Source organism: Electrona antarctica (assembly GCF_951216825.1).
Source record: "Electrona antarctica genome assembly, chromosome: 2".
Lineage (NCBI taxonomy): Eukaryota > Metazoa > Chordata > Actinopteri > Myctophiformes > Myctophidae > Electrona > Electrona antarctica.
In genome coordinates, this window is record NC_136807.1 from 42,437,126 (window position 1) to 42,452,368 (window position 15,243).

The window sequence follows — 15,243 nt, forward strand, 5'->3', positions numbered from 1 at the left end:
CTGCATGACCAAGCAAGCATATTGTGACTTGGTAGTAGTTTCAGTCCAACTGGATGTAAAACACTGCGTTGGCAGAGATCTACTGTTGTGATGGTACAATGGGCAGTGAGCAGCCGAGGACCTGGGACTTGGCAGTGAAGCAGGTGACGTTAACGATTGAGGACCCTCTCTGCTTCTCCAACCCGTACACTTCTCAGTACAATGCCAATATTTGAGGTGAGGGGTTAAGGTAGGACAAGGAAGTTCTGCAAAGTAGAGCAAACGTCAAGGATTAAGCAATTTTTTAGGAAGTTTTTACTTTCTTGATTTTGATAAATACAAATGTTTATTTAGGACTTCGTAGACATGTTTTCGATTGCTCTGTAACCAATCGTGTGTGTGTGTGTGTGTGTGTGTGTGTGTGTGTGTGTGTGTGTGTGTGTGTGTGTGTGTGTTACTGTATAATATGTACGTATAGGCTACGTATGTGATGATATGTTAATTTGATTATTACTGTATAGCCTTGCATGCCATGCCAGTATTGAGACATTCAGTGACAGAGGGCCTTTTATGCAAAAGTGACTTATCTGGATAAATAATAATAAGAGCAACTATTACCGTGGACTCACGGACAAGGGTTGTTGCTTGGCAACATGGGGAGGCAAGACATCCTACGTGGATTTAAATTGAATTAACAGGAGTCTGTCTCTCCTTGGCCACAGCTGGACCTTTATTTCATTGTATCAACAAGCTCCCTGGGAGGGACACACACAGACACAGCGGCACGTGGCAGCTCTGTGTTCAACTGTTACCTTTTATGTTCACTCCAGAGCTGCTTAGAAAAGACCGCAATCTTTAAGGTTTTCTTTGATGATGATGTCTGTCACGGCGTTGAACACAATCTGGACGTTCTCTGTGTCCGTGGCACAGGTCAAGTGGGAGTAGATTTCTTTCTCGCCCTTCTTCATGTTCAGTTCTTCAAACTGGGACTTTATGTATTTGCTGGCGTCCTCATATGTGTTGGGACCTACACAGAAATTAGAATTGTCAAGGTGAGCATGACCTTTCGGTTTAATGTTTCGTAGAGCCCTGGGGCTCTCTTTGAAACCAGTTGAATATCACGATTAGTCCATTTCTTTCATCTGGTCAAAATGGCTCAGGGAACCGTGTCACATGGAGGAGAGATTGATGCTGTCGTGGTGTTTTAAGACAGTGGTTTGCAGTGGGACCACAAAAAGGTCAATGGGCCTCATGCATATACTTAAATGTATTCAACAGCTATTCATATTTTGTCATCAGAGAATGGGTAATATGCCATGCGTCTCATGTACAGTACTGTATAACATTACCAATACTTGAGTTGTATCAGTCTGTAGTCTTTGCACCATGGCATTGCTCAGAGAATTGTTGCACTTTCCACACAGAAGGACAAAAGGTTCTCCTTTGGTAAAACTGTCTTTGTTGTAGGAAACTCTTGCACAACTCGCTAACTTGTGACTGTTGCTTCATGCCTGACAGCTATGGTCTCAAGTGACCTCTTAACCATTCCACCATCCTGTAATTATCACCCAAATACGTACATCAGTCAGCAGCTGTACAACTGACAGAGTGGCAGCAGACAGTTCCTAATACATTTAAGCACTTAATGATTTGGTCCTTCCAGGCCCTTAACAATAAGGTAGATGGATCTTATATCATTGGTGTCAGGCAGAAACCTTGTATCTCCACATTTCAACTTGTGTTTTTTCTTAAACCAATGTACTACTTTGTCATACTGCAGCATTACACAAAAGTAGCAAAAACATCCAATCTACAAGCTCACAACACTTGAGTCTATCTGTGTGTTTTTATAAATATTGAACCAATGAAAAGTATTAACAAGAGCATGTGAGTCAATAACTAAATTGGATACACTGTCTGGAACACAGGTTCTTTTCCCATTTTCTGATAAGTAACCGTTTAGGACATACTAGGTTTCCACCCGACAGCGACAATGTGGTTTATTTTTTTAGCTAGCCGTGTCAGTGGGTTAGATTAGGGTTAGGTTGACTCACCATCATAGTCTGGGAAGCAGATGCTCAGGTGGACTTTCTTGATCTTCTCCAGGAAGAGATCCTTCTTGTTGAGGAAAAGCACGATGGAGGTCTTTGCAAAGAATCTGTGGTTGCAGATACTGTTGAATAGATGGAGGGACTCGTGCATGCGGTTCTGGAAGGGTAAAAGAAAAAGTGTGTTCACTGACAATGTATGTTTCTTGATTGTGTTTAGTGTTTTATATTGCGGTAGTAATGAGGCTCGAATGTTGCTCATGTCTTCTTACCACTTCATCGTCCTCTACCAGCACCATGTCATATGCACTGAGCGCTCCACAGAAGATGATGCAGGTCACACCCTCGAAACAATGGATCCACTTCTTTCTCTCTGATCTCTGGCCACCCACATCAAACATCCTATTCATCAGAGAGAGAGAGAGACAAAAGAAAACTCAGCCAGAGCCATATTGTAAGGCAGGCTACAGTTGAAGGCCATCGATATTGTCCTTTTCTTTTTGCTGAGGTTTGCGTGATCTGCGCAAAAGGACAGTTAACCCATTTTGGGCGGGAACCCCTTTTGGTGTTTTAAACATTATGTTATAATTTAGCTATTGAAAAATAGCAGATCTACAAGCTCATAGCGCGCCACCGAGTGGCGCGCTACGAGCTTGTAGGTCTGCTATTTTTGAAAAATCGTGAAAATATTGATTTCAGAAAACTGGAGGATTTAGAAGGATTTTTTTAAAATGTTGAGGTCAGGCCTAAATGGGTCAAATAATAAGGGACAATATCGGTGGCACCCAACTGTACATCCAGATACAGTAGCAGAGCTTGTCCAGCCTGTAGTTGGTGTGGTAACCAGAACGCTCTCCCCAAAACACACTCGGCTCCATTTTTGTCCAACCACTCCGAGGTCGCTGGACATGACCCAGGGCGAGGGTGTTTTGAGGCGAGTGCTGTTGTATTCGTTGGTGTCACTGGTACCGTATAACTAGTTGGTTATTAGCAAGACCAACCTGAAGTGCAACTCTTTGCAGGAGAACTGTTCTTCAATGATACCAGTTGTTTTGACTCGAGATCGCAGCACGTCTTGCTCAGAGGGCAGGTAGTCGGGTGCAGAGATTCTGTCCATTTCATTCAGGTAGCTGTGGATGACAAATTAGAAAATGATTGTAGCGGTCTCCGTAGCATAAAAGGAAAACTATATTTGTCTGCTATACTGTAGCAACTCTACACCAGACTAACACGTGATAGTCACATCAGTACATTCTGAGAAACATTGACACAAAGGTCTCACATTTAGTACTATAGACCATATTCACACTGCGGCCATGTTGGCATTTTGCATTGAAAAAGCGGGGTGGCATTTCATTAACGTAATGACAAGATGGCTGCTGTGTGTACTGTGAATATGGTGAATGGGACTTGAAGAAGACTCTTCATAAAGACTGTATCATAGCTATATAGACTATACTTTACTATCTACCCAAAACTGTATTTTGGGAGTTGATTGGATGTTCCCAAATTGCAAGAAGGTACAGTAAGTAAGTGATGAGGAGGCTGTGTGGTGCACTCACTAGCCAGCAGAGTCGTTAAGTTGGTACTCAGCTGCTCTGTCAAAGCCGGCCTGCACACCAGTGTCCTTCCACAGCTTCTTGATGACATCAGACAACTCAGTTGGCATTGTGCCTTCCTCAATGGAGTCTGACAGGTTTTGCAGCTTCTGTGCATCTTCCTGTGATTGCATGGTACATATAAACAGTACATGCATAGAGCAAAAGAAATGGCATTAGTACTCTGGGAGTGGCACAGTTTTGTATTATACAATCAATGATTTTGTATTATACAATTATATCTCTGTCTGTCTCAATTAAACATCTCTCTATATACTGTATGCATCACAAGACCTGTCCAGCGCCGGAGCCAAAGTCAATCCCCAGCCCCTCCATGCCTCTGATGATGGCCAGAGTAGACTGCAGGATATTTCCATAGATGACACCTCTGAACTCCAGTTGTTCTTCTTTTGTATAACCACCTTGATGGAGAATCCTTTTGCAGAAGGAAAACAGGGTGGAGAGGGGAATCCGTATCAGTGGAAGGTAACCTTATATGTTTATTAGTCTTTTCTTGTTGAAATTGTTATTTATATCATAATCAAATAGAGTATAATAATAGCCAAGAAGATATGCCAATCATTGCTGAGTAGAAAAATATATATTTAGTGACTGTCAAAACTGCACAGTGTTCATTTATCCATTTTCTTTACTCGGCGTGTACAAATGTAACACGCTCTGACGTAAATTAATTTGCAGTGCCACTGCCAACCAGTGTTTCCATGTGACTCTGCATTTACTCTTCTAGCCAACATTATTTTAGACTTCGAGAGCTAACGTATGCAGTCACAGTGCACTTAAGGCAAGTGCTGACAAATCTGTGCTCATGGATGTTTGCGAAACAGCAGGTTGTGGGGGCATTTTTCTGCCTACTCAGAGTGAGCTCAGAGAGATTTGCCTCTGAGGGAATTCCTGGAAACTGTCATGGGGTATGTGCAACATAATAAATGATATAGTCCGTTATAGTTTTACTTACTTCATTTGTTTTACGATGGTGCTCTTCCCTGACTCACCAGCACCTATAGAGAGAACACACAGTGAGAGCCATGACACTGTGTTCACTGAACACATGCTATAATCAATCCTATAACCCATAAAAAACATCTATTTATGAGGAATGTTCCTCCAAAACAAGAATGGTATATGGCTTTTTTTTAAAAACATGAATATATTTTAATTGTGATTACAAAAATGAGCCAGTTTTATTGCAGGCAACATGAATAGCATGTGAGATCTTGCAATGCTAAGGGGACACCCCTGAGTGTTCTCCATGTCACGGGACAACCAATGATTGATGTCCAAGACCCAGTAGCCTCTAAGGCACTTTGAGCTCCCCTGTCTCACTTCACACTAATTGGTTCATCTGACAGCGTCAGTCCTCTTGGCTCAGACAGGCCTCTGCCATTGGCTCACTACTCTGTAGAAAGTATTATAGCTTTGGCCCTACTAGCGTACACTAATGGGCTTATTTAGCAAAATTGTAACACGATTGGGTCATTCACTGGTTTTGGCCACAGCGTTGTGAAGTGGCTTTTTTAATAGCCTTTATTCGTTTCCGGTCTATAATTTTCCTTGGTATTGCTCTAGCAATACCCTTGTGCTTTAGTGCCCTGGAGGTCAGAGTCCATTCAGGGTTTCAATACAGTGTACTGTAGGTAATGTAAAGTATTGTCACACTTTAAACCAGAAAGGGCAGAAGATATTAGTGATATCACCTTTGTGGTAGTGTTGCAAATTGAAACCCTGAGTACACGTGGACCTCGACCATGTCAGCAAACACCAACATTCCTTTCCTATTGTCTACGGAAGCGCCACAAGGTGGCACTCTTCTCAGCTTTTATTATCCTGGTCCAAAGTGATTAGCTCTATCTCAGTCAAACAGCCATATAATCTAGTACAAATGCAATTATACAGTAGATACTTTGCTACCACAGGCTTCAGTGGTGCTTTGCCTTCTTGCTACATTTATTTGACCCAAACTTATTTATTTGACACACAATTCCAAAGCATATTGGAACACATACGCATGCATGCAGCATGCTGTTATCATATCCTGCATAAGGATTGTTTATTTCCATTGTAACACAAGTATTTTTCATTATTGCGTGCTGTCGACTTTCATTTTCTATGAAAATTTCTAGAGAATTTTAGAGGAGGCCCTATGCACAGGTAGGACAGTATAAGCTATTGCTTGTTCGTTAGGCACTGAAAGCTTCACTTTTTGACTCTGCAACAGGGCACAGAGGTACATTTTAATGTGATAAAAGCCCAACAGATATCCATTATTTAATTGAAGGATACTGTATATCAAGTGAAAGCACATTGCACATCAACGTTTATATTTGTATCCCATGCTTATACGTATATGATGTATAACAGTTGAAGAATCCAGTGGTGGAAACTACTACTAGTTACTTTGAGGTCATTTGCTTTATTTGATTATTTCCATTTTATACTTCTCCATCTCAGTGGCAAAAATTGTATACAAATTTAAATGAAAAAACCTTTAGTACTTTTACTTTAGTACAAACATACCGTATTTTGATGCCAATACTTTTGTACTTTTACTCAAGTCAAATTTTGAATGCAGGTTTTTTACTTCTGAGCATTTCTACATTATGGTATTGCTACTTCTTCCATCACTGTAAGAATCAAAGGAGGACACGCCACCACGTGGATATGGACTAAACCCATTTGGTAATAAGATTGGCACATCATCGCTGCTCTGCAGTGACTCATTTAGACCGCGGGCTGTGATCTTTTAAGTATTGATGTGCTTACATTAGATTTGAGAAGTCAGCCTTCATTCGCAGTTGCAAATGTATAATTGACATAATTTCAAAATCATGGAATTTCATCAACCACTATTTCACTAAGATGTGCTTAGTGTGTTTAATCTGTTTCCCCAGATGCATAAACAATTTACCACTATATTTATAGCTGTTGAGGAAGTTTCCCTGAGTGTCCAATGCTTGAGCCCATCTTTAATTGTAGATATCTCTCTCTTAGCTGATCAAGTAGACTTCAAGGGTGAAGTCACTGTTCAGCCCTTTCATCCACCGTTGAGCCTCCTTAAACCCCCGTCTTAGAGGATGAACAATGTTTCTCAGAGAGATTTTCAGGGTCTTGAACCATTAAATAATATTAAATAATTCATTGTCTTTAGAAATAGATATCCAAAAATGAAATTAGCTGTATAATAAGTTTAATTATTTTATAGATGTTCTTAAATGTGTTGTTTTCCTACAGGAGACATAGGCTATGGCTAGGGCTATAGAAAGGACATTGAGTAAACAGATTTGTGTTTTATCTCTGTGACTTACAACACCCTCAAATCCTCTGCTGGCCTTTCTCGCTCATCATATGCCTCACAAGTCCTTTCAATTCCATTGCGCACGCTTAAACCGAACATTTATCCTTAATATGTTGTAATAAACTAATAGAGGAATCCTATACAGGAATTGCATATCTATAGGGCCTCTAAATCCCCTGAGAATCATCCACTCTTTACGAAGCAGTGCATAGATGGCCTATGTCCAAGACTTCAGGAATAGTCTGGAAATATGACAAATTTGAAGAACAGCTGTCTCTCTTCTGATTGGCTCTTGGGATTCTGAGGAAAAACACTTAAAACAGTAGCTTCACACAATTCCAATTCAGGTCTTTCACCTGTGCATGCATCTTAATAGAGGTGAGATTACTGTTCAACTCTGTGAATACCTCACACTCAAGAAAAAGGTTATAAAGCTACAAAGTGTGGTCTGTATAATAGATATAATAGTAAAATTGAAATCTGTGAACCTAACCACCTTCGTATACTGGTGCTGTCTTGGTTGCTGTCTTGATGTAAAGGTCTTTGTGCCTAAATGACCCCATGGAACTTTATATAATGATTTTACTTACCAAGCAATAATAGCTTGACTGTCTTTGCATCCTTATCAGCATCCACCTTGAGTTGTTTTTCCAATTCCTTAGATTTGGCATCCCCAGCACTTCCTCCAGCACCCATTCTTTCTTCCTCAAGAGCCTCGAGATCCTCGAGAAACGAAATTTTGACGGTTCTGTGTGACTGCTAGTGAGAAACTGGACGCAGCTTAATGCGATTTCCAAGCGGAAAGGGATTGTGAGGGAGGCGCTTGAGCTCTTCCTGACTTCTGAGACCCTTTCGATTAGTTCATCAGATGGACAACACTCAAGGGTCAAGGCAATTCAGTAGTCCGTCCCACACTAGCATCCACTCTCTCTAAATCTGTCTTAAACCCCTGTCTTAGGAGGTGCGTCTTCCTGATTGGCCAGTCAATCCAATTAGCCTAATAAGGACAGCAGTGAAGGTTGTAAAAAGGGAAAAATCTAACATTCTGCGACTGTTTTGTGTGTGCTTAGTGAGCTGAAATCAATTTATAACAAGTCAGGGTGTTCATGTGGTAGCAAGATGCATTCTCCAAGTGTTATATGGAAATGGAAATTACTTTAGCCCAGGTTGTATTTTTTCATATTTGTAGGCCTAAATGTGTGTCTGTGTGTATGTATGTATGCATGCATGCATGCATGCATTATTACTAAGGTGCAGCTACATTGGGGGAAAAGTGACATTTCAACTGGCATTCTGGTCTCAATGAAAACCTCAGTGTATTCTTCAGATCTCGGTCACATGGACATATGAGAGAGGCATTAAGATCCTCTAAACGTCTTAAGTTTAAGACGTTTAAATCCCAGGTGGTGTGCTTCCGGCTAATAAAAGCAACTGCCACTTTACCATGGTTCTTGCTTAGGGGTGGGGGCAGGGTTCAACAGTATCCAAATGTGAGAATGAACTATTTTTATCTTTGTAAATAACTCTCACTAGGGTTCTGCCAAACGGAATCATAAAAAAATGCAGAATATAAAAAATATTGTTTGTGTGTTGTGGCATTATTGAATTGGTGATATTTGAACTGTTACAGAAGTAAGGATGGAGGTCAGTGTTGATTTTGCCAGAGAAAACCTGGACTGGAGCCGATCTTCAGGAAGTTAACATTTTTATAAAAAGAATAAAACAGTATGAGTTTTGGTGATGCTCTATATTGTCTGAATCAACTTTGTTTTGTTTACGTACTAAAAGAGTGCCTTTGAGAGCTGTTTCAGCATACAATGTAAGTCAATGATGAGCATATTTTGACTTTCTAATCACTGGAGCAACTTTTTAAAATTTCTTGTCCACATTTGGAGTTACATCATGGCAAGGTAACTACTCAACCCAAACCTCTACAAAAGTAGTCTTACCCTTTAAGGCCGAAAAGTAATGATATATCAGTTTGTTTTGTGATGCCTGAGGCTTAGTTTATAGTGACATTGGGGAGCATAATCAAAATGGCATTTGATATAGGCTCCACCAAGAGTCTTGATATAGGCTCCACCTAGAGTCTTGATATAGGCTCCAGCTAGAGTCTTGATATACAGTAGGCTCCAGCTAGAGTCTTTGTTGACAAAAGAGGAAATCCTGCCCCCAAAACAACTTTAGTGACTTCAATGCCGGGATGTCTTTTCTACATAGTATTCATCATAAGCCCATTCTAAAGAAATGCCTTCTAAATCCTAACCATTTATTTCTGAAAAACATCACATTTTTATATAAATCAAATCATATTGCTATATTTAGCAACAACTAACGTGACACAGATTCTCTCCAGGATGGAATCAGGTCTAAATGGGTTAAGCTTACAATTTGCTTATTGTAATCCTCTAGGATAGTGTACATTTTGTACAGTGTATGATACATTTACTTTGTTTCTTGATGATAGAAATATTGTTTTAGATATAATTATACTGTTTTTTATTTATATTCCTGTTAATTTGTTCTACGATTGGTGTAGAGTAGCCTACAGACGCACCCTCCATTCAAGTACCTGGCCACCTGCAGATCCAATGGCAACTTGGTGTGCGTGCGTGCGTGCATGCATGCGTGCGTGCGTGCGTGCGTGCGTGCGTGTGCATTGTCAGATAGAAGGTGTGCACGAAGGAAAAAAAGGTTAGGAACCACTTACAGTAAGTAAATCAAAAATGAAGATGGCTCATGCCTTCTAAAACTAACTGGGTCAAAAGGAATGAGCTTAAATTGGATTAACAAATGATTCTGCATGCAAATGTGTTTACTAAAGGCGATTTTGAAGTTATAACTGTTTTACCTTATATTAGTGTCTATTCACTAAGATTGCATTAAGGGCGAGTGATGTTTTTTGTTTTAGAAAGAAGTGAAACTTGAACCTTGATCCTGCCAAGCGGCTTTGTTGTAACTGATAATATGGATTCACTGATGAAGCTTTTGGCTTTGTTCCAACTGAGTGCCTGCTTTACTGAGTTGCATGTGTAACTGATATAGAATGTAAAACACGTGCCAGTTTATCAATTCCTATATTGTGTATCATTTTATGTATTATTATTGTATGTCAATTCCTATATTGTGTATCATTTTATGTATCACAACTTCCTACTTGGCTGGTGGTGGTTGGGTGGGTGGGTTGAATAAACTATTGTGTTGAGCTTAACCACCAGACCACACCCACTAGCAATGATGTAAGCAGTAAGCCTCCAAGTATTAAACAGTACCCAAATTGCCAAATTAATCTCTTATCACCTCAACAGATAATCAGACACTGTAGACCAGGGCCATAATAGTCGGTAATAATTCCGTAATAGTCAAATACATAGTACATACAGTACAGTATGGGCATCATTTGATTCGATTTGGTCTTGAAGGTAGTTTAGAATTTAATGTCGATGCCTTATGGCTTATGCGGTTTTATTTATTGTGTTGGCATTTGCCATTTGGTGTTTGTGGGGCAAAGGGTTTAACAAGCAGAGCTTGAGTCTTTCCTCCATTCATCAGACAGTCAGTGGATGACGTCAGGGTCAAATAGGCTCAGAGAGTATCTATTCTAGGGGATTGAGAGAGAGGCAGGTGTCTTTAAAAGAAACATACTCCCAGTTGTAGTGCATGACAAGTGAGGGATGAACAGCAGTTTATTAGTATATCCACTGGACAAGTCTGTATAATTTCAAGTCTTTGCTGTGTTTCAATGTGCTCGGTAATGTTCTCTGACAATAGAACAAGTTAAAGAGTTGGCATTCTTCTTAGTGAAGTTTGTAATATTTGCAATAACTCAAATATTTCTAGAGGCTTTTAAATTCCAATTAATGTGCGCTATACATTGTTTACAGAATTAGAAAACAATTAAGACAATAATTTGTTTTGTTCACGATGAGAACATTATTGCGTCTACGTGACGTGAGCCACGTGCGGCTCAGTCCCACATCTTTATCCATATTGCCTTGTCTGCTGGACCCAGTGTTGTCCGCTCCACAGATACTGAGCATCAGTCTCGCGTCACTCTGCCTAAGCATCTACGGTACAGTAAATGGTTGCTTGAGAACTTTAAATCCCCAAACCGGACTAATGATGGCAGCCACTCTAGTGGTGGTGGCCAATCCCATTAGGCTCTGGGGTGAGTAGGCATGCCTTGTGCACGGCCCAGCATCTCTGATCTGTTGACAGGATTATCTAGACTAGAGCCTTAGATCAACCCTGGGAGATATGAGGGGGGGGGGGGGGGGGGAGAACACATCATGGCAGTCTCCTGTGGGGCTGTGAGTAAAGTAGTGAAACATGGGAGAAGACCCTGATAAGTCGAGGTCCAACAGGACTTGTCTTCAAAAAAAAGATATAAGTGTGCATGCAGCACTTTCCTTGTGTCCATAAAGGCAAGATGCTAAAGCTTTGAGGGTAATTCATGCTTCGCCCGAAGTCAGTTTTTGAACGTGCAATAGACATGACACAAAGATGGACAGACACAGATAGATGTTTTATTTGATTTACTGTATGATGCAAATTGTGTGTATAGAAAAATAAATCCTACAAATAGTTGTCAAAATTTGAAATAAACACGTTAAAATAAACAAAACAAAAAGATAGATGCATTAATTGCATTTATTCAGTATAGTGTTCATTTTTGCCGATGTGTCAACAATAAATGTTGCCTTCGGGTAGTGAGACAATAGAGAGCTTTCCTGTAACTGCACTGTATAAGCATGCAACTATACTGTCCATTGTGTTTGATACCAGCAAATGCTGTTGTTATCCACCATATTTTGATGTCACAGAAAGTGAAAGTGTAATGCCGCCAACAAGGTTTAGCTGAGACAGTATGTGGTGTGGATATTAAGTAAGGTACTTAACAGCTCCATTTCTTTAGCTGGTCAGTGGTTTGCCCTCAGTGATGAGCTTTTGTGGTTATGCACCTTAAATAAGTAGACTCACACCTGTGACGCACAGACTGGTGACATCACAGTGTAGTATTTACACACAAAGATCATGGGTTGGCATTAATAGTATTGTGACGTCCCACAAACTCCTGCATGAACTCCTGATATTTTTACAGTTATAACAGTTATAAAAGTATAAAATATTATTTTATGGTGATTTATGGTATTTTATATATTGTGTGTGTGTGTGTGTGTGTGTGTGTGTGTGTGTGTGTGTGTGTGTGTGTGTGTGTGTGTGTGTGTGTGTGTGTGTGTGTGTGTGTGTGTGTGTGCGCGCGCGCGCGGGAATTCAGTAGGACTAGAGGTTATCCAAAAATGAAAATCCAAATGTTCCTGTCTACGTGTCTGACAGTCCACTCCCTTTTATGCCAATGTATGGAGATCCCTGATGTCTTTCATATGTCATCATATAGTTCTGCTGTCATATAGACTGACTGCATGGCCTACAAGTCCTGTGATAATGGGTACTGCTCATGTGTTCCTAATGGGCATCGTTCCCAACAGGCAGTTTACATAAATGTTAGACCATGACAAAACATTGCCCTTCTACTTTCGGAGCTGTTTGGAATTCTGTGCCTCATACAAAATAGTGTCACACTGGACACCCAGTATTTAATGAAATGTCAAATCAATATTTAAACAAAACGTGAAAATCAATGGCAGAAATCTCTTCCCTCGAGCGCTTCTTCTCTCTATCTTTAAAATTGCATTTTGGTTTTATGGTGCAGTCTGTCTATATTGCTTAGTTCTTGCAGTTACCACAAGAGGACGCTAGCACCATTGCTTTCATGCAGCATGATCTGTCTTTTCATGCAAGTATGTTTTCCACTAGATAACAGCCTCTCATGTTCACCTATACCCCCGGTTAAAGGTGGTATTCTACAGTCTATGTATAGTGATATTGTGTGGTTAAAGAAAAAAGAAAAATGAGGAAAAAGAAAAAAAAGGTTATAGCTCTATATTCTGAAATGACTTATTATAAGTATAGTGTTTGTCCAGTAGCAGGGTGTCCCCCTTTCTCTAATTGATTGATTGATTGATTAATTGGTTGAAGTATTTATTAAGTTTGCAGAATGTTTTTTTTTCACATGAAAGCACAACAAAAGACTGTTTCTGTGGACAAAACACTGATAAAGCATTACACTTGTTTACAACAGAGTCCACCTTTTTCAATTCATCAGAACATTTAGAGACGTACAAATATGCACTTCTATATAAAAAAAACAGGAAATCATGTAAGGAGGTAAAAAGGAAAAAGAAACAGTAATAAAGAGGGTGGGAGGGCGGATCCAGATTTTACAGGGGCCATCCCAGTTTCGAATTTCATAGGAGCGAAATGAATTTAGTCGAATCTGGGTTGCACATGATTGACTGAACAAACACTATAGCAGTGTTTGTTATCAGACAATAAGGATTTAGAACTACTGTTGTTCCTTCTAATTCGTCATCTATCCTCCACAAGCTGGAGCATTGCATATAGATCTCAGGTTGAGATAGAAATGAGGTTGGCTGACCTCTTTGCAGCACTGCAGGTGCAGTTCCATCAGACTGTTGTTATTCAGCTGGCTGGATGCCAGGCTGTATTCAGAAGACCATTGTTATGTAAAACCCAGGCAAGAGGAAGCTTTTGGAGTGACTGCATAATGTGCTGTCATCCACATTTATGGACTGGACGTCTGGAATGATAGCTCACTACCAAATCATTACTCATAGACCATTTCATTTTCTGTCAAATAATTTTCTCCTTCCTGTTACTCTCTGTACCAGCAAACAAAACACATCACACTGTAAATGATAGCAAAGGGCACCATGGAGAGGCTGAAAAGAGAGTGCTGAAAAGCAGATCAAAAACGGCAGAGAAAACGCAAACTTCACTTTGAAATCTATACAGTATGAACTTGAAAAGTATCTATGAAATAGATACATTGCAACTGTGCGAAAAGCTTGACTTATTCTCTTTCTATCCTCAAAGTGTTTGTTTCATAAATCCATTGTAGACATCTTATGAGTTACTTTCTGTCCTTGCAGGTGACACTGTCGACAGCCCTGCGTAGCACCTGTTTTGAATTTGCACATAATGCAGGAGGCAGCAGGACGTTGCTTTACTGAAAACGAGTGCTTCCAAACTTTTCTTTAAACAACTAACCTCTGGAACAGCTTCAGTAGTCCTTAGTAAGAAATCACAGGATGCTTGCCAGATTATTACTACTTCCTCTTTCTCTTTGAGCATCATGTGCCGACTGTTTCTTCAGCTCTTTACCTGACCTAATCGATTCACAATCACGTGACTTTCATGTCACAACATGCAAACAAGTCTGTTTCCTATTGGCCAGAGCTGTAACTGTTGGCAGGGGTATAAACCGTGAATCTCTGTTGTTCTTTGAGCAAAACCTACATGACCTGTCAATGCAATGGAAACCATAGTAAGTTTTGACTTTTTACTCAAGTAAATTCTCTCATACTTTGAAGTTTGAATTCTTCTTGTCTTACCTCATTGTTTCTGAGCATCCACTACAGATTTCTGCCTTGACATTACCAGGCCACTTTGCATTTAAGTGAATCTAATATGAATTACTTGCGTCATATGACGCAGACCATGCCCATTTCCGCCTAACTAGATTTTTCGCCATTTTGCAAAACAGACTTATTCCTACTAGGCCTACTAGTAGATATTGAAAACAGAGGTTTAGTTAACCTGTCAACATAGCAGACTAGAAAATGGCTGCCTACCAGGTCAGTGTCAGACCAGGTCTGTGCAGGGTTAGCAGCCAGCAGGACATGACTGTGTCAGACCAGGTCTGTGCAGGGTTAGCAGCCAGCAGGTCAGGTCAGTGTCAGACCAGGACTGTGCAGGGTTAGCAGCCAGCAGGTCAGGTCAGTGTCAGACCAGGACTGTGCAGGGTTAGCAGCCAGCAGGACATGACTGTGTCAGACCAGGACTGTGCAGGGTTAGCAGCCAGCAGGACATATAGCCATTCTGTGATGTACGTAGGCTACAGTTCAACGTTTTGCATTTGTGGGCAAATAAATGAAAGTGCTTTTGGAGATGCACTATATAGAGGCCCTCAACACTCAACATATGATTCTAATTTGGGTTTTATTGGATCATCGTTCATGATATGCTGTAGGTCTATATTTTTAAGGCAATTACAGGCCAACAGTATGGAATGTCAAAACCATGGAAATGTTTGACGCTCATTGACTTTTATGTGGAAATTATGTATTGCTAATTTGGTGAAAAAGGAATCACGGTTCTGCAACAAATATTCAGAGAAAGAGCCTGGTCGACTCAAAACGTTACAGTACCACTAAACGTATTT

General features: G+C 40.2%; 2 protein-coding genes across 3 annotated transcripts in view; one reads left to right on the top strand and one right to left on the bottom strand.

Annotated features, from left to right (window-relative positions):
- Positions 1 to 196: 196 nt before the first annotated feature.
- gnat2 (guanine nucleotide binding protein (G protein), alpha transducing activity polypeptide 2) lies at positions 197 to 7,634 on the bottom strand (the record flags this gene model as incomplete). Its single annotated transcript, XM_079519898.1, has 9 exons — positions 197 to 245; positions 792 to 1,006; positions 2,034 to 2,187; positions 2,300 to 2,429; positions 3,029 to 3,157; positions 3,590 to 3,747; positions 3,920 to 4,061; positions 4,602 to 4,644; positions 7,529 to 7,634. 8 exons carry the CDS (start codon positions 7,632 to 7,634, stop codon positions 816 to 818), a joined length of 1,053 nt encoding a protein of 350 aa, XP_079376024.1. The 3' UTR covers positions 197 to 245; positions 792 to 815.
- A 6,559-nt stretch (positions 7,635 to 14,193) lies between these two features.
- ampd2b (adenosine monophosphate deaminase 2b) overlaps positions 14,194 to 15,243 on the top strand; it is a 30,416-nt gene continuing 29,366 nt past the window's right edge. The window contains exon 1 of one of the 2 annotated variants that reach the window (XM_079491694.1): positions 14,194 to 14,346. In XM_079491694.1, coding sequence (XP_079347820.1) covers positions 14,319 to 14,346 — 28 coding nt within the window. In that variant the 5' untranslated portion in view covers positions 14,194 to 14,318. Of the gene's footprint in view, positions 14,351 to 15,243 lie in introns of both variants that reach the window. The other variant, XM_079491695.1, reaches the window with a different exon arrangement.